General features: G+C 47.5%; 1 protein-coding gene across 1 annotated transcript in view; it reads right to left on the bottom strand.

The window, feature by feature from the left end:
• The window catches only part of Fam124a (family with sequence similarity 124 member A), a 56,629-nt gene that overhangs the window by 14,081 nt on the left and 24,471 nt on the right, over positions 1–18,077 (bottom strand). Inside the window, exon 3 of the mRNA XM_051160671.1 lies at positions 8,521–9,254. Within this exon, the coding sequence (XP_051016628.1) occupies positions 8,521–9,254 (734 nt within the window). The remainder of the gene's footprint in view (positions 1–8,520; positions 9,255–18,077) is intronic.

Raw genomic sequence — 18,077 nt, 5'->3', positions numbered from 1 at the left:
TAGAGAGAAAGGGAAGACATCTCATCATCTCATCATGGCTTTTTTTTTTTTTTTTTAAAGATTAAAACGATAGTGGGCTTATCTCTCCTGGCTGAAGGTAGTTACTAAAGTACTGAATTGAGCTCAGGTCTGAAGTATTACGTCTAGGCAACATTTTTTCAAATTCTATTCATTGTAAATGAGTACTTTATCATCAGATCACATTATGGATGGCTGTGAGCCATCACGTGGTTGCTGGGAATTGAACTCAGGACCTCTGGAAGAGTCGACAGCACTTTTAACCACTGAACCATCTCTCCAGCCCCCATTAATTTTTTTTTATCAAGAAGAAAACTCATTAGGAAGACAGAGTTGTGTAGAGGATATCTTATATAGACCAATGGATAATATTTGCAGAGTGTAGTCCATTGGACACCAATCATTTTAGTCTTTGATTATAATTTCCTGCCAGATGTTTAAGACTGTGTAGGTGGTCATTAACTAACTATGTTCTGTTTGATTTATGAGACAAAGTCTATGTCCCCTGGCTGTCCTGGAATTTTCTATAGATCAGAGTGACCTTGAATTCAACAAGATCTACCTGCCTCTGCCTTCTGAGTGTTGGGATTAAAGGCATGTGCCACTACTCCTAGCTAGCCACCTTTTTACTACTGAGGACAGTAGAGAATCTGGTCCACAGGGGTCACTTGGGTTTGTTAGGAACTTTTGGCTCCTCTGGATTTCCTTTTGCTAATTGTTCGCTTTATTTAAGGATGAGTTAAAGGCCTTGCTTGACCATGGCTTCACTTGGAAGCACTCAGGAAATTTTCCTCTGTGTTGACCCCTCTTCTTTGGAGACTTGGATGGATAGAAATCACCAGGTGGGGTCTCCATGGCCTTCTTGAACAAGAGACGTGGTGCCTTGCCACAGATACACGACACTTGAGATGTCCTACAGTTTCCTGGGACCTCACTGAGCTCCTCCTTTTTTAATTCCTCAGACACAACAGCATAGCCTCCAGACATGGGTATGGACCATACAGAAGATTATTTATTCCAATCAGGTACTGTAACTTCTGTGCAAATATTTAGATAAAGCTTGGGCAAAACAAAACAAAACAAAAAAACAAAAAACATTTTCAACTAAACTTAACTATACATTTTTATTTAAATCAAGCCAATCAACAGCTCCACTGGTCTAAGCAGAGGTTTGACATCAGTGAGTTAGACTTTGGCTTCAGACATTTTAATATTGTACACATCGTCTGCAAGTCTCATTCTTTACACACTTTAAATAACATTCTCAGACTTCTGTAGCTTGCCTGCCTTTTCTATATATACAAGCCCATCTTTGCTAAAATCATTTACTTCCCAGCCCCCCTTAATACCATGAGGCACAGAGATCAACAAATAAATTTACTCTCTGATGTAAATTTTTCCCTCCTTGGGAGTGGAGGAAACTAAGCATTGCCTATACTCTCCTCATGAAGTCCCAGTGACAAGCCAGAGCTTGATTTCACTCCAGGGAACCAACAAGTTTAATGGGCTTTCTTCCAGAACATGGGTGAAGGATTATTACAGAAGTATGAGGGACCTCCCAACACAGCTGCATTAGAAAGTCTTTGCCCAGTGTGAATGTTGGCTTCTCACAGACACGGAGTCCTCACTCCCTTGCCTACATTCTCTCACTGGTCCTCCAAACCTCGAGGCCATGTGCAATTAGGATGGAATTACATACAACTGCCTAGGAGGAGTGGCTGGTTCTGAGGTGGTGGTCTAGTGACCCTGCCCAACCTATTGTTTTCTGAAGGAGCATCAGTAGACAAACAGCCCAGCTGTGGCGATGGTCTGCAAGCAGACACAGCTGAAGCCAGAAGATGGTAGCTGGCTTAGAGGATAGTGCTTTGCAACATCACCTCAATAAGAGAAAGCCGAGCCAAACTAAACACATAGGATAGCGTAATAAATTAACATTATCTGTGGATGGGCCATTAGACTATGAGGCTGTGTAAATTCCCAGCTAAACCTCATGGTCTTCATAACTTTATATAATACATAGAGTCATTTACCATAACTGTGGTTTGGGTTTTGAAGTGAGTCTAAGAGGCAGCTAGAGAAAAGCAGCAGACACATAACAAAAATTATTAAATTGGCATTTATAACACCCAGAAGAACCCAACCAAGGGAGCCCTGTGATAACTGTGGTGTGCAGTTACTACTAATGGCTTTAGGAAGAGGGTCCTCTCTCCTCTCCCCATGAGTGAGCATCCCATTAGCTGCTTTTACAATGAGATGAATGGCTTCTGTTGGAAATACTCTCTTCCTTAGGTGTTCTCAAAGGCACACTGTCTTCATTTGTGGGCTGTTTATGGAGGACACTTTGAGGCAAATATGCTGAAGTCTGAGGTAGGAGGGCCAAATCTCATCTCTGCTGACAGCCTCTAAGTAAGTTCGAACAACACATGGCAATTTGCCAGTAACACACACACCCACACACACACACACACACACACACACACACACACAGGTGCTCTCTAAAACAACCCAGTGGCTCACACTGAACAGGAGAATTGTTGAGTTCGATGACAACTGGCTGGACTCAAAGCGCCTGTACCTCTTATAACTAATATAGATAGGTTTATCCAGATGAGTTTTACCATCTATTGATTACCACATTGGGAATGGGTATTGACAAGAGACAGAGGCCATTTTTCTTTTAGAATCCTATTAAGTGCCAGAACACTAGGGTGGAGAGATGGCTCAACAGTTAAGACCACTGTCTGCTCTTCCAGAGGCCCTGAATTCAATTTCCAGCAACCACCTGGTAGCTCCCAAGCATCTATAATGGGATCTGATGCCTTCAACTGTCCGATGCCCTCTTCTGTCATATAGGCATACAGGCAAATATAGCACTCATATACAAAAATAAATAAATCTTTTTAAAAAGAAGCAGAACACTTCATGGGGCTGGAATTATGGCTCAGTGGTTAAGAGCTCTGGGTGCTTCTCCAGGACCCAGGTTCGAGTCCCAGCACCCTCATGGCAGCTCACAACTGTCTGTAACTCTAGTCCCAGGAGAGCTGATGCTCTTCCCTGGCATGCCTGGGCACTCACACATGGGGTGCGCAGGCATACATACAGGTGAGACAGCCAAACACACACAATAAAAGTAAATAAAAAATTTAAAGAACACTTGATTTTGAAGGGTTGTCCTCTGGTATCTTTAGACTTTATAATGTCATGGATAAGTGGCAGTCAGCACATATGGCTGAAGAGGGCCAGGCCAACCAAAGTATTTGCTTTTCCTGATATCTAGCCTGAGACCCTCCCTGCTAGACTAGGTGACCAACTGGTTGGGAGCCTATACGCATAATCACTTTTTAATGTGTCTGTGGTGGAGGCAAACACTTTGTAAAACTTAATGAGAAGTTCATTTCCTCATAAAGAGACCACATTGAATAATTGTGGGACAATATAATACATTGTTATTTTTCCATAGAGGCCACCTTTTAACCGCAGTTTATGTCCAGGCCAGGCCTCTGTATTTTTTTAGTCCCAGGCATCCCTCCTTTCTTATAGATAGTTCTCTAGAAGGATGGAGATCAGCACTGAGTTTTGTCTACAAAAACTAAGTGCATTCCTCCTCTGGTTATCAACAACAAAACCCACCCCGCACTGTGAAGAAGGGAGAACTCATGTATCTGAGGTTGAACCACAGCTGCACTGAGCACCGTGCTTTAAATGTGAAATGTCCCCCATGGGCTCGTGTGTTTGAACACTTGGTGCCCTGCCCCACCAGCCTACTGACAACAGCGTTTGTAAAGGTTACAAACACGTCTAGGAGGTGAAGCCTCTTTGGACGAAGGGGCTCACTGGGGGGTCAGGTTGGAGGTTATGATAACCCCACTCTCCTTCCTGACTTCAGAGGCAATGTCACCAGCTGCTTCTTGCTTTTGTCACAACCCCCCCCCCCCATGGTGGACTGCAGCCCCTTGAACTATAAGAATCAATCCTTCCTCTCTGACAAGTTGCTTCTTGTCAGGTGTTTTTGTCACAGCCATGACAAAAGTAGCTAATACACTGAGGAGCTACCTGTAGCTGCGAGACTGCAGACAAGTTCCAGACTATGTGGAGCTACAGCGCTATGTGAGACCTTGTCTTACAATTCTCTAGTCTCCTCTCTGCAGGTGAGAGCCATTCCTTCCACTCAAAAAGGGGCAGTTTTCCCTCCCTGGTGGAAAATACAAGCTGCTGTCTGATTCCAAGTTTTGCATGTACAGCTTTCAGTCACCAGAAGGGAGAGTAATTTTTCTTTCCAAATTCCCGTTCCTAGTGTCTATGTGATGCCAGGTGCGCAGACAACCTGAACATGCCAGCTACAGCCAGGGAAGGCATCCTGGGCCAGCCCAACATGGTACACCAGCTACAGCCAGGGAAGATGGGCTGGGTCACTCCAACACAGCACATCAGCTATAGTTAAGGAGGCTGGACTGGGTCACTCCAACACAGCACATCAGCTATAGTTAAGGAGGCTGCACTCCAACACGGTACATCAACTATAGCTGGGAATGGGGTAGAGGGACTGTCAGCCAAGGCCCACTGGGGAGGGGAGGCCTTGAGAAAGTATGGCACTGATCGGCACCTGCCACAGAAGGGGCAGCTTCACTCTGCTCCTCAAGCCCCACGTAAAGGCGTCAATAGAAGCAGCTTCTCATAAACAGCTAAATTATATTTCCGTTCCACGAATGCCACCCACTCAGGAAAGGAGAACACTTGCTATTTACATGGAACTTATGTAACAAGAAGCCCGAGCAACCTAGCGCTTTAGAAAGCTACACGGAATAAGCAGCAACAGGCAATGACTAAGGTGCAGCCTGGCCCTGCAGTCCCAGACTTTTCCTGTGCTTTTCAGGAAGTCATCCTCCTCTGTAGCCATCTAAGCGGTTACAGACCTATTTGTAATTTTCACCACAAAGGTTTCTGCTAAGCAATACACTAGGTTCAGACACTAAAAACCTACATTTTGGAATTTTTCAAAAGACTTTTTTTTTTTTTTTGTATAATATACACTATGCAAAGGAAGTAAACAATGACTATGGCCATTTCGTCCCAAAGGACGTTTATACACGTTTCCAAAGTTTTTGGCGTATGTTAGCAGGAAATCTTAGCATACACAAGGACAAGTCTTGCTTGACTAAAGTGCTGAAAACTCTTAGATACGATGGATCAATAATCCCCCTGCCCTGTACCTCCTAACATGGCATAATTTTTATTATATTTCTTTGTCTGTTTTCTGCCCCCCTCCACCCCAGAAATTAATCTTACTAATGCAGGGACTTCCGTCTGGCTGCGTTCAGAGACTGCAGTGCCTAGCATGGAAAAGGCAGCCTGAATGACCAACTGGTTAAAGTTAGGCACGATGTAATTTCCTTATGACCTAACGATCCCTGCTGTGTATGACGTAAGCAATGCTATGAAGGTTAGTTACAGCTGTGGGTACCGTGGCTGGATTAGTATCCAGGACTGAGTGTCTAGTCATCTCCCAGACTGAAAGAAAATGACTAAAGCAGCTACTGTGCAGGTGACCGTATCTCACAAGGAAGACATTCTCAGGCCTCTGCCTTGAAGGTCACGTTGACAGGTAGCAACTCTTTGTGGCAGGACGCTTTGATTTTTATGCCTCAGAAAGATTTCTCTGTGTGTGTGTGTGTGTGTGTGTGTGTGTGCGCGCGCGCGCGCGTGCGTCTGTGCATGGGTCAGTACGCAAGTGTGAGGATGCCCTAAGAGATTTGTTGTTGGACTCACAGGAGCTGAGCTTACAAGTGCTTGTGAACCAGGTGACATGGATGCTCTGAACCAACTTGGGTCCTTTGGAAGAACAGCAAAGGCTCATAACCACGTCAACATTACTCTTTACTTCAAATTCTTCTGTATCTAGTTGCTAATATTCTTTTTGCTAAGTATATATATTTGTCAGTCATCTTAAGTCTCTTTAAAAATGTGGCATCTACTTAGGAGTACTCAAAAAAGAAGACACCATAGCCATTCCAAACCTTGATTTGACTAGGTACCATCCGTCCTGAGCTCAGGAAGGGGACGCGTTGTTTATAGAGAAAACAAAAGTCAAGTAATCCCTTTCCTTGACAAGAGTTACAGAGGAGGAAGAGGCACCAATACACAGGGTTTGGACAGAGTGGAGTTGGGGAGAAGGTAAGTGTGATCTCAATTTGAGCAAGGCAACAGGAAAACTATCCAAGCAAGATTTTCTACAGGGTATAGAAACGCACCCACTGTTAAAAAAAAAAAAAAAAAAATCTTATCTTAAAAAAAAGAGTTTCAGGGAACTGCAATGGCTGAATTTGGATTCTCAAGTTGACTGGTCTACTCATGCCTGCAGAGGTGTCTGTGAAAGTGTTTCCATACTCTGACTGGGGTCTCACTGGGGAGGGAAGACCCTGTCTGAATGTGGATGGCGCCATTCTTTGTCTGGGCTGGGGTCCCACGCCAAATGAAACAGAGAACAAGGAGAAAGCCACCTGGGCACACTCACGTCTCTGTGCTCTCTTCTCAGGCCACAGCTTCAAGCTTCCTGTGGCCACGCCCTCCCCGACACAATGGGCTCTATGCACTCTCACACCGTGAGCCAAAATAAGCCCTTCCTCCCTTAAGTTGCTATCACAAAAATGAGAAAAGTAACTAATGTAGAAACACTTGGTGCCAGGGCTGGAGAGATGGCTCAGAGGTTAAGAGCACTGACTGCTCTTCCAGAGGTCATGAGTTCACTTCCCAGCAACCACATGGTGGCTCAAAACCATCTACAATGAGATCTAATGCCCTCTTCTGGCCTGTAGGTGTACAGGCCAGAAGAACAATGTATACATAATAAATAAATAAATAAATCTTTTTTTAAAAAGGAAGAAAAGAAAATAGAAATACTTGCTGCCAAAAAACAAAAACAAACAAACAAACAAAAAAACCAAAAAAAAAAAAAAGTCAACCAAACAAAACCCCAAAACACCTAGTTCTACTGCAACTTGATAGGCCAAGGTAGGTTGATATCCTTGGGAGGACTCCCCTTCTTTGAGGAGAAAGAGAGGAGGGAGTTTGGGAAGGGGAGGGAAGATGGGGAGACTGGGAAGAGAGGATGGGGGGAATCTTCTATTAGAATGCAATTAAACTAAATTAATTAATTAATTAAAATTATATAATGCAAGAAATAAAGAAATTTAAACAAAAGGTACACTGTGCATAAAACTATTTTCTTCAGTGCCCTTCCCCTTGTGACTCAACTATCTTAATTTTGTTAAAGACTGAAATCTAAATTTTTACTTTGGAAAGTAATTAAAAGACATAGGTGTTTGCCTCGGGCTAGAGTGGGAGGCTGGTCTCTGTAGGTGAACAGAGACCCTCTACAAAACTGGGAGGTGCTATCTGTTGCGCCTGCCTGTGGCATTTACCATACTGCTGCTAAGCTGGCTGATTTGGTCCCAAAGTAAGAATACTTTTTCTTTCTGTTTCAAATATTCCTTATCTTCAAAAACTTGCACCTGTATAAACTTTAGAGTCACTGAAATGTGTAGATTATGTTCGACATCTCCTTTCAGTGTTTCCTTTGAGTCAGAGACCAGCCCAAGCCTTCTACACTGTTCTTTCACTTCTGTTACTAGAAGGATCGAGAAAAGACCATTCATGACCATGGAAAGAGAGTGCTAACTTCAGCAGCGACCACATCAGTTTAGTACACACACAGTCCTCAGCAGCCATCACATCCCTTTGCACACACAGTCCTCAGCAGCCATCACATCTGTGTGTACACACACACACAGTCCTCAGCAGCCACCACATCCATTTGGGCCCTTTAGTACAAACACAATCCCTTTGACATGTATGGGTGTAACTGCCACACTTTGCATAAAACACTGCCAGTATTCAAGTGCAGAATTCTTTTTCCTCACATTTGAAAGAGGATCAGAGAGCAAAGGCTAGTGTTCAGTGTATTCAGTGACAAAGCCACACTCTCTGGTTTCTAAAAATCAAAGCATTCCTATCAACAGCAGTCATCTGAAGGTGACCTTCTTGGGCCACTTTCCAACAGATCACTGATCTTAACAACCCGTGGCAGCAAGTGTGGACAGTGGTGGGGGGGGGGAGGGGCATAGAGAAGAAGCAAAAATCTTCCCTTTAGACAAATTTCAACCCCTGGGCTTGTCTTGTAGACCCGGAGAATACAGTTGGGAAAACCTCCCCGGGTGTGAAAGATTGGATTAAGGGCAAGCTACTGACAAGTTCTCCAGGTGAGAAGCCCGCAGGAGCCCACCTTCAGAGAGCGGCTCAACTTGGGGTGACACCTGGAATAACTGCTCCCGTGTCTGTGGAGGCCTCAGCTCTTGCTTGCAGGGTGTGGGACACACTACTAGTCCAGGATGGGCAAAGCCACTGAACTCTCTTTGCCCTAACTTACGGCTCTGTAACTTCTCCGTGGCTTTCCGGTACAACAGACCACAGACAGACAGACAGACAGGCGTCAGACGACCTCTGTACCTGCAGAAGGATTTTGTTGCCGTCATGGTCCTCGGTCTGCCAGCGCCCCTCGCTGATGGGGCTACAGGGGTTGGGAAGGAGGGGCACCAGGTACCCGATGTCCTTCACGCGGAACTCCAGCACGGAGGAGTCGGTGGGCACCGGGTTCTGGTCACAGGGCAGTCTTTTCAGGGAGAACTGGATGTCCACATCCAGGTTGGAGAAGATGGGGAAGATGCAGAAGTCTGCTTTCCGTTGGCTGGGGCTCCGGCGCAGGATCAGCTCATAGAAGCGGAGGCTGTCTGCGTAGGTGTCATGGCGACAGTAGATGGTGAAGCGCACGATCTCCTTGCCGTAGTGCACTGGCCGGATGGCCCACAGCGGGGTTCCGGGAGCCAGAGTGAAGAAGTCCTGGCTGCAGGGCAAGTAGGGTAGGAATCGGCCTTGCACGCGCTCTGTGTGGTGGTGGCGCCAAGGAGGCCTCTGCAGCACCCGGTGCACCTGTAGGATCTGCTCCTCTCCGTACGCCTCCTGCAGGAACAGCACCACGGCCAGCGCCGGCTGCGCACCCTTGGGGGACTTCCGCCTTCGCCGGCCTGTGCGCCGCTCAGACACTCGGAAGAGTGGGAGGTCAGGGTGAACCCACGCCAAAACCTTGTCGATGGCCTCCTGCAGTGGCTGGGACTGGCCTGGGTCTGCGATGATGTGGATGCTCACCAGGAAAGGGTCCTGTGCTTCCTCCACAGAAAGCTCACCTGGGAGCACACAGGAATGAATGAATGGGTGAACGGGTGGTTGAGTAGCCGGATGGATGGGTAGACAGGTGGGCCAATGGTTGAGTGGATAGATGGATGTGTGGGAAAATGGATATGGGGATGAGTGTGAGTGGGTGGATGGGTGAGCGTATGACGTGGTAAGCATTCTGCTAAGGGAAAACAGTAACACTATATATTGCTTTGGCAGGAAGAGAAGCCAAATTCTAACGGAATGGAATCCATGATCTTAGATTTTTGTGAACCCAAGGTCTAGAGAGGAAAAAAAAGGGTTGTTGCTTTGTACGTTGGGCAGCGTTAGGAAAAACCTTGGTTCTGCCCACCAGGTTGTGTAGCTTCTTCTAGATAAGAGAAGCCCTTTCTCTTGACTCCAAAAGACTCCCAGTGGGCTCACGAGCCCCTGTACACATGTGCTTCTTGTCATAGGGATTTAATAATGTGAGATCAAAACTAGCCCCAACTTGTCATCTCGGCTCTGTTATCCGACTTGAGAACAGCTGAGTTCATGGCTGCCCTTCTGTCATTCACTCCCGTACTATTTGAGCAGCTGACGTGTACCAGTCTGTTTAGGAAGACTCCGAACGAAGAGCGCTCTCTTAGACTTACGTGTTACACAACCCGTGTCGCCACAGGCTGCAGCTTTTCACATGACCACAGCCACGAGTGAGACTTTTATGAATTAGGTGGGGGACACAGACAGATGCAAAAATGCAAATTCAGTGTGATGTGTGTCTCTAGTGAACGAAACAGAACTGCATCTTGGGATGGGGCCGACAGGAAGTTAGGGCCTCCCTATAAGAAATCTTACCACGGGAACGTTCCTGAACTTCTTTTCAAAGTTTATTGAATTATTTGTGGGGGAGGTAAAGTCTAGAGGACATGCTGGGGTCCCCACTTTCCTCCTACCATATGGGTCCCCGGGTTCAAACTCAGCTGGTCAGGCTTGGCAGCTATCACCTTTACCCACTTAGCCATCTTGTCTATCCTCCTCAAACATCTAACAAAGAACAGATGGCACGGCCCTTCACCAGGACCATTCAACTAATTACACACATGTGTCTTTGGTTGGACGCCACACATAACAGACTTGCCTCATTTCTTTAGACACCAGACCCCTACTTGGAGAACCAAGCTTCCTTCTCAACAAGGCTGCAAGAGAAGATGCGGCAGCTTATAGCCAGGCAGTTGTGGGGTCATTCCTAAAATGATCACAATGGCTGACCCACCAGTGCCTCCTGAAATCCTGCCCCCCCATCTTTCGTTTTGCAAATTCCTTTGGTCTGTTTTGTTTATACCTTTAATGGACTTTTAAGGTCTCTGTCCTATGTGCTTGGCACTGAGTAGGGCAAGGAGCACCCAGGCAGAAAGGGGAGCCCACACTAGTCTGCAGCTGAGGCATCCAGCACAAAGCTCACTCTCACTGGAAGAATCTGTTGCAGACATAGGAGGGAACACCCAGAGGATGGGTACAGCACACTGGGGCTGGGGCTAGGAGTGAGGTAAAGTGGTGAGGCAGGTACACTTGGGTAAAGCTACTTGGTACCACCCAGAATTTCACAAATACTGAGTGGATCAGTCATCTTTCCTGTGTTCCCAGGCAGACACCCCCATGGTGGTTTGAATGAGAAGGGCCCATAGGCTTGGTTCCTAGTTGGTGGAACCGTTTGGGAAGGATTAGGTGTGGCCTTGGGAGAAGGTGTGAAACTGGGGGTGGGTTTGTTTCAAAAGCTGAAGCCATTCCCAGTTCTTTCTCTCTCTCTCTCTCTCTCTCTCTCTCTCTCTCTCTCTCTCTCTCTCTCTCTCTTTCCCCCTCTTTCTCTCCCCTCTCCTTCCTCCTTTCCCCTCCTTCCCTCCCTTCCTTGCTCCCTCACTCCATGTGTTTGTAATCAGGTGTAAGCTCTCAGCTATTGCTCCAGGGCCATGCCTGCCTGCCTGCCTGCTGGCTGCCATGCTTCTGGCTATGATGATCACGAACTCTTTAGAACTGTGAGCCCCCATTTTAAATGCTTTCCTTTATAGGCTGCCTCGGCTATGGCGTTTTGTCCTGGCAATGGAAGTAAGTAAGACAACCTCCAACTACAGGGCTGAGTGTTTAACCTGAGGATGCTCTCACCTGGGGTGAGGTGGATTGCTGGCCACAGAGGTGTGTGTGGCCAGTTCAGAAACCATACCCGAGAAAGAGCTTTGGCCTTCTAAATGTGTCCCGTGTGCTGTAACCTCAACGTGATGGATCCTAGGCGAATGTGCTCTGTGCACCGTTACCTAAATGCGATGGAGCCCAGGTGAATGTGCTCTGTGCACTGTTACCTAAATGTGATGGAGCCCAGGTGAATGCGCTCTGTGCGCTGTAACCTGAACATGACTGATCTTAGGTGGAGCCAGACATCTTTTGACCAAGTATGAGAGGGATGGGATGGGTGAGTCATATTTATCTGGAATACAGACCAGCCCTCACAATGTCACTGGGGTGAGGCACAGAGCAAGCAACAGCCCACAACGTCCAAGCAGTGCAGTGGGCTTTTAGCAACCCTAATCCAAACCAGCCCCAAGATGTCAGGATGTTTTCTGGGGGAAAACACTCCACTGAGTCTGGGAGGGGAATGGGGCAGGAGCACCCTAGCTGAGCCCAGGCTAGATCAGACAAAGACAGATGGTTGGAAACATCTGGCTCACTCAGGTTGGATTGTTGACCCCAAGACCCATGGGAAATAACAAATGAGTGGAGGGTCAGGAGATAACGGTTGTTCAGTAGTACTGAAGATGCAGGTGGAACTGGGAGGCGTAGAAGTGTGTTGTCACAGGCTGCTGTGTTGTCACAGGCTGCTTTGGAGGCATGCATGGCAGATACCCTTGGGGCCCATAGGCCCGGGGCAGTGCACACAGAGTAGGAGTGTGGAGTGCTCTGATGTCTCCGTGATGTGCTGTTTAACTGAGGGGTGAACAGAAGAGAAAGGCAGGTTCTAGGGAGAAGACCAAGAGCTCTGCCAGGCTACCTGACCTGGCCTGTTAGTTTTTTCCTGGAGGCTGCCCCTGGGTTTTGGACTTTGATGCCACTGAGGTGGTGGCTGAATCTAAGGGTGCACCTGCTGCTTTTAGAAGGCGTTTTGTACTTGTGTGGCTACCTGATGTGTGTGTTTCCATCCAGATCTGAATTATGAAAATCCACCGCGATTGGTTTAGAGAGCAGTCACAGGGTTGCTCTGGTCATTCCCTGCCCCTCCCCCCCCCTTCACTATTTCAGTCTACCTGGCTTCTTCCATCTCATCACACACTGACACCACACACAGCTGTGGTGCAGCTAAAGCAGAAGCAGTGAAGACGCAGCAGGCCCCTCCCCCAGCTGCAGGCTCCAAAGCTGCCAAACTGTAGCTTCCCTCTCCCTGGGCCGCCTGGAACTCCCAACTCCAGATGCATATGACTTTGCAAAACACCAGTCCATTTTCAACCCAAATGGGGGGAAAGGACAGAAGGGTTCTGAACAAGACAACGATGAAGAAGTTTGTTCAAGGGATTACAGATGGCTTCTGTCAGGGAAACAAGAGTAGATGGAGCAGAAGGAATGTTGGGAAAAGAAGTTGTCAGAGAAGTGAGGTGACCCCTTTAAGACCCAGACCCCTCACAGGGTGTACACATAGCCAGAGGCCCACAGTGAACCAACAGGAGCTCTTTGGTAAAGCTCTGAGAACAGGCACTCATTTAGTAACGACCCTTGCGGTGGCTGAGATCACTGCCCGCCTGCACTTCAGAAAAATAGAAAAGCAAGGCACAGACACCAGTTACCCGCCAAGAGCGGCAGAAGCAGAAACAGAGCCGTCTCTATGGCACAGAGGCCTCCCTCACCTTCCTCTCTCCCTCTCAGTGGCCCTTCCTAGCCACCAGCTTCCTGTCTTAGACACTCATTTGCATTCCTTTCCTCTAGCCTTGACGTCTCCTGAGGACAAGTTTGCCAGAGGCCACCTCCCTCTTGGCTCATGTCTAAGTCTTTACCTCTCAGCAATGGCCTGGAGGGTAATGCAGGCCAGAGCCACAGGTGGTGGTACCCAGGAAATAAAAAGCAGAACCGATTTCAAGACATCCCCCCACAGGTGGGCAGGAGAGGCTGGGCCTGAAGAAGGCAGAGGAGTAGGAGCTAAATTTCCCTAAAACTCCATCAGCCTTAAGCCACCTCCTGCAGCCACAGAAAGGTTTCCCAGAGAGCAGGAACAAAGGCTAAAGCCTGCAAAGACCGTGGAGTGTTTACAGCTTTGCAAAGGGCAGGATGCCCAGCCTGGGAGAGTGAGCTGGGCTGAAAAGCATTGCACTCCATCGCTGAGGGCTGGCAGTTAGGATGCAGCCAGCACCAAGGAGGAGGAAGCCATGTCCAGAGACTGCACTGTCTTTGGGCTGCATGGATCCAGAGCCAGGAGAGGCTGATGTCCTGGCCCCGCCCAGCTCTGGGGAACTGGCAGTGACATGTGTAAGCTTGCTGCTGCTCTCTGCACGTGACCCTGAAACAACTCTAAACTGCCATCGGGGAACTAGGGTTACATGCGCGTCTCTATGGAACTGAGCAGGAAACCAAGTATTTGAGGCGAAGGAGAGAAAATATGAATAATTAATTGCCACGGAAAGCCTCTAGATCTCCCTGGAGAAGCAGAGATGCTGCGCCAGCGTGTGCTCTGCCTTCATCATATCTATTACCGGTCTTTCCCAAGGACTCCACAGAGCACCTGTTCCATCAGGGCAAAACACAGAATTAGCAACACCGCGAAGACTGTGGGAGCTGCCGCAGGGACAGGACTGCCTTCCAATTAGTCCAAGTCTCCAAAAGGAGAAGGAGGTCTCCTCCTGTGACTCTGGGATCAGCGTTTCTCATGATAGCATGGAGCAGCTCAAATGCTAAAGAAAGGAGAAGTGAGGCTAGCTCTTCCAGGAAAAAGGTTGTGCAGCCAGCCGGGCTTCCTTCATCCTCCCCAATGCTCTTCTGTCCTCTAGACACTCACCTCCCCCCTTTTTTTTTGTCACCTAAACTCAAGAGAAAAAAATAGACAACGGTAAACATTTCTTAAGTGCTTACTATTTGTCAGCCACCGTCCGGAAGCCTTTACCCATGAGATCTCATTTAATCTTTGAACCAGAATGCTAGATGCATATGGGTCCCACTCTGTGGCTAAAATGCTGAGTTGGTTAAGGCCCTTTAGCTAAAGAAGAGCAAGGGCTATTGAATGAACCCCAAGTCTCCCCAGTCACTCTGTTGTTACCTCATAAACCTATCCTTGTCCAAAACATGAGTGTCCTCTGCTGGGGCTCTAGACTTGCTCTCCAGCTTCCTTAGCTCATCTGAGTGCGTTATCCTCCTATGATCCAGATGACCGGTTGGGCGGTAATTTTCTGCTATGAAGGAGAAGTCAGGGGACCAGGATCTTTCTGCTTGTTGATAGACCTAGGATGCTAGACCGACGCTGGGCTGTCTCAATGCTACCTGCATTGAGTCCCTCACACCTCTCTCTCCAAATGAGGGCCACACACAAGCCTTACCTGCACTGGTTCGCACCATCTGCTTCTTGATGCATTAACCCACCTTTCAGAAGTCCCCAGAGCACCTACTTCCTGGCAGTGGTCATGTCTGGATGAATGTTAGGATCAAGCCTTCCAAAGTGACTGTCTGAACTAGTCTTAGCATATGACAAACTCAGATCTGCTTTCCTAGCTTTCTGAACAACTGATGTTCTCACTGTGGTTACACCCTCAGTTTGTCCCTGGCAAGTGGCAATTCATTTGCAATCATTTATTAACCAAGAAATGCCCACTGAGCATCTACTATGTGCTGGGTGTGAGAGAGACTTATACTCTTGTGGGAGGAGACACGGTGAATAGTGACATAAGCAGCAACAGCCACTGTACTTAGCAAACAGGAATTCTATGTGCACACGGGAAGAGGTAGCTACTCATGGCAGCACTGTCAACGAAACAAATCATTCAGCACCCTTCCAGTGCCAAAATGTCCACCAATAAACACCACTGCGCCCTGAGCACTCAGGAGCCTCATGCTGTCAGCTCTGTGGGCTGTTCGTTTTAGGAAAGGTACAAGAGGGTAAGTGAATCTTCTGCTTGCCTCTCTAAAGCCTCCCTCTATGGCAATGAACTGTGCCATGTGTGGATGTCACTGTCAACTAGATGCACATGCACAGGGAGACATGCAACAGACTCGCCCAGGGCACAGGCTGACCCTGAACCCAGCACAGGCCATACAGTAGGAGGGAAAGGCCTTAGTGACAAGAAACACAAAACCCACAGAGGGCCACACTCTCCTGTTAGGCAGCATCAGGAAGCAAGCCCCTTCCTGGGAGAGCCATTCCTCTGGAATGTAATGAATGACTCGCCTTCTTCGCTTTTAACGTGTTTTAAAAGACAATTATTTGCATCTCTGAACTAATGAGAAAATCATGAGCAATCCCCTTAAGCTACAGAGAGTTAAGATAAAAACCTCAGCTTTCCTCAATTGTGGGTAATCTTATCCGTTTCAATAATAAAAGTGGCAGGGAAGCAACCATGAGCAAATCCTAGGTGTCCTCAGAGTGCAGCAGTGTGGCTCCGCCCTGTGTGTCAGCTCCTACAATTTTCTGCAGTTCAGAACTGAACACTGGCTGCAGCAGTTCAGCTGAAACCTCCATTTTCCCTTGTCAGAGAACAGTCAGGAATCTTTGTGCTCTCTGGCCTTTTCAAGCCTTTGTAAGAAAGATGCCCTAGCTACAGCTTGGCCCCTTCTCAGTTTTCAGCATTGGTACAGAGACAATGTCACAGGCCAGGACTTCTAGTCTATACAATGAGCCCTTCTGAGACCAGGAGATTATTCAGAGCTGGCGAGGCAGATGACGACAGTAGGACACTCCTCTACTTGGAGGAAGAGCTTCCGTTTTACCTTAAATGTGTTTGCAAGCCTTGTTCAAGCCGAGTTCTGAAACGTCCCTTGGGAAGGGGAGAAGAGAAAAAAAGGCAGCCACAAAATGCTGACAAAAGATACCTGAGCTGGGTACAGGCTGACACAGATTCTGAGAGGGCCATTAATTAGTCTGAGGAAATATGAAGACAGCTAGTAACAAACATACAGAGGGTTTAAGTCCACACACTGCCATGATTTTGAAAGCTTTTGAGCAGGCACACAGGTCTGGGGCATAGCATGGTACTCTGCCTGGTGACATGCTAAGAGCCCCTCTGTATAAAACTTCTGGTTTGAGGCCCTGTGAGACTGTGGCATTGTGCCATTTCTTAGTTAGGGTACATGCTGTGAAAAGACACCATGACCACTGCAACTCTTATAAAGGAAAGCATTTAATTGGGGCTTGCTTCAGGGGTTTAGCCCACCGACATCATGGTGGGAGGCATGGCTGTATGCAGTCAGACACGGTGCTGGGGAAAGAGCTGAGAGTGCTACATCCATATTAGGAGGCAGCAGGAAAGAGAGAGTGACATCGGGCCTGGCTTGAGCATTTGAAACCCCAAAGCCCACCCCCGAGTGACACACTTCCTCCAGCAAGGCCACACCTCCTAATAGTGCCACTCCCTAGGAGTCTAAGCATGGGGCCATTTTCATCCAAACCACCTCGTACCCCAAATCTTTCCTTCTGCTCAGAGATTTCAGTCCTTTCTAAAGCACACACGTTCCCCTGCAGCAAAGGCACGCTGAGAAAGCTGTGTTCTTAATATAACATTACAGATTTGAGAATGTGGCAGCTGGGTGTCGGAGCAACAAGTCCAGAATTAAAATCCACCTCGTTTCAGGAAATCAAATAAATCTATGTGCAACAAATCAGGCAAGAGGGAGATGTAGCCACCACCGAGCTCGCAGGCTTGTTAACTTCAGAACTCCAGGCCTCCTAGTACTACAGGGAGCTAGGAATGGGATCTTCACAATTATATTAATAAAGATTTATCTCAAAGGGGATTTTTTTTTTTTTTGGACAGGCGTTAAACAATAGGTGGACTTGTTATTTGTTCAAAAACAAGACACCATGTGCATGCTAGTAAATTACATCTTGACTGCTCATGCAGGAAACCAGAGCTGTCACACTGTGTTGGCCTTGTTCCTGGTCAAACTAGAAACATGGGAACGGAGCTTGGGGACTTGCTTTGGCCTAAAAGTCAGTGGAAGAGTCATGCATTTGGTAGCTTTAGGACAGCACCAACAAGTTCTCTGTTCTTGTCCCAAGTGTCCCTGCACATTTAAGAGTCACCTGAAGAGAAAGCTGCCTGGACAAAAATACAAAGTACAGACAGCTGGGACATTTCATCTGGGCTTTTTGTTAACAGACGAGGTTGGGCTGTTTCCCCAGGTGGACCAGTCAATGCTGGGTTTAAAGGCCGAGCGAGTGAGTATCCTCTAGCCTGCACTTCTGGTCTGTAACCTTTGCCTCAGTGTCCCTTAGCTCTGCCTCCTAAGGCCCTAAAGATCCAAAGGAAGAGACAAAGGTGCATACTCACTTATCGCCATTGTGACAGAATGCCTGACAGAGACAACGTAAGGTAGAAAGGACTTATTTTGGCTCACGAATTGTTAGGGTAGATTCTCTCATGGCGGGGTTCTTGGTGAGGGCTAGGGGTTCTGTTGTGTGGACGCTTGAGCAGAGTTGCTCACATCTTGGTGGATCATCAGAGAGCTCAGACTGGATTCAGACTGGGCATAGCCCATAACCAAGGTTCCACAACCGTAGAAAACATTGCCACTAGGTGGGGATCAAGCGCTCAACACTCGTGCCTGTGGGTGGGGGTGGGGTGCTTTACACTCATAACAACAGCTCATCCTTGTCCTTGGAACTCAATACCGTG

This window comes from Acomys russatus, chromosome 18 (genome assembly GCF_903995435.1).
Source record: "Acomys russatus chromosome 18, mAcoRus1.1, whole genome shotgun sequence".
Lineage (NCBI taxonomy): Eukaryota > Metazoa > Chordata > Mammalia > Rodentia > Muridae > Acomys > Acomys russatus.
Note: the sequence above shows the minus strand (reverse complement) of the source record. Positions and strands in the feature narration are given on the sequence as shown.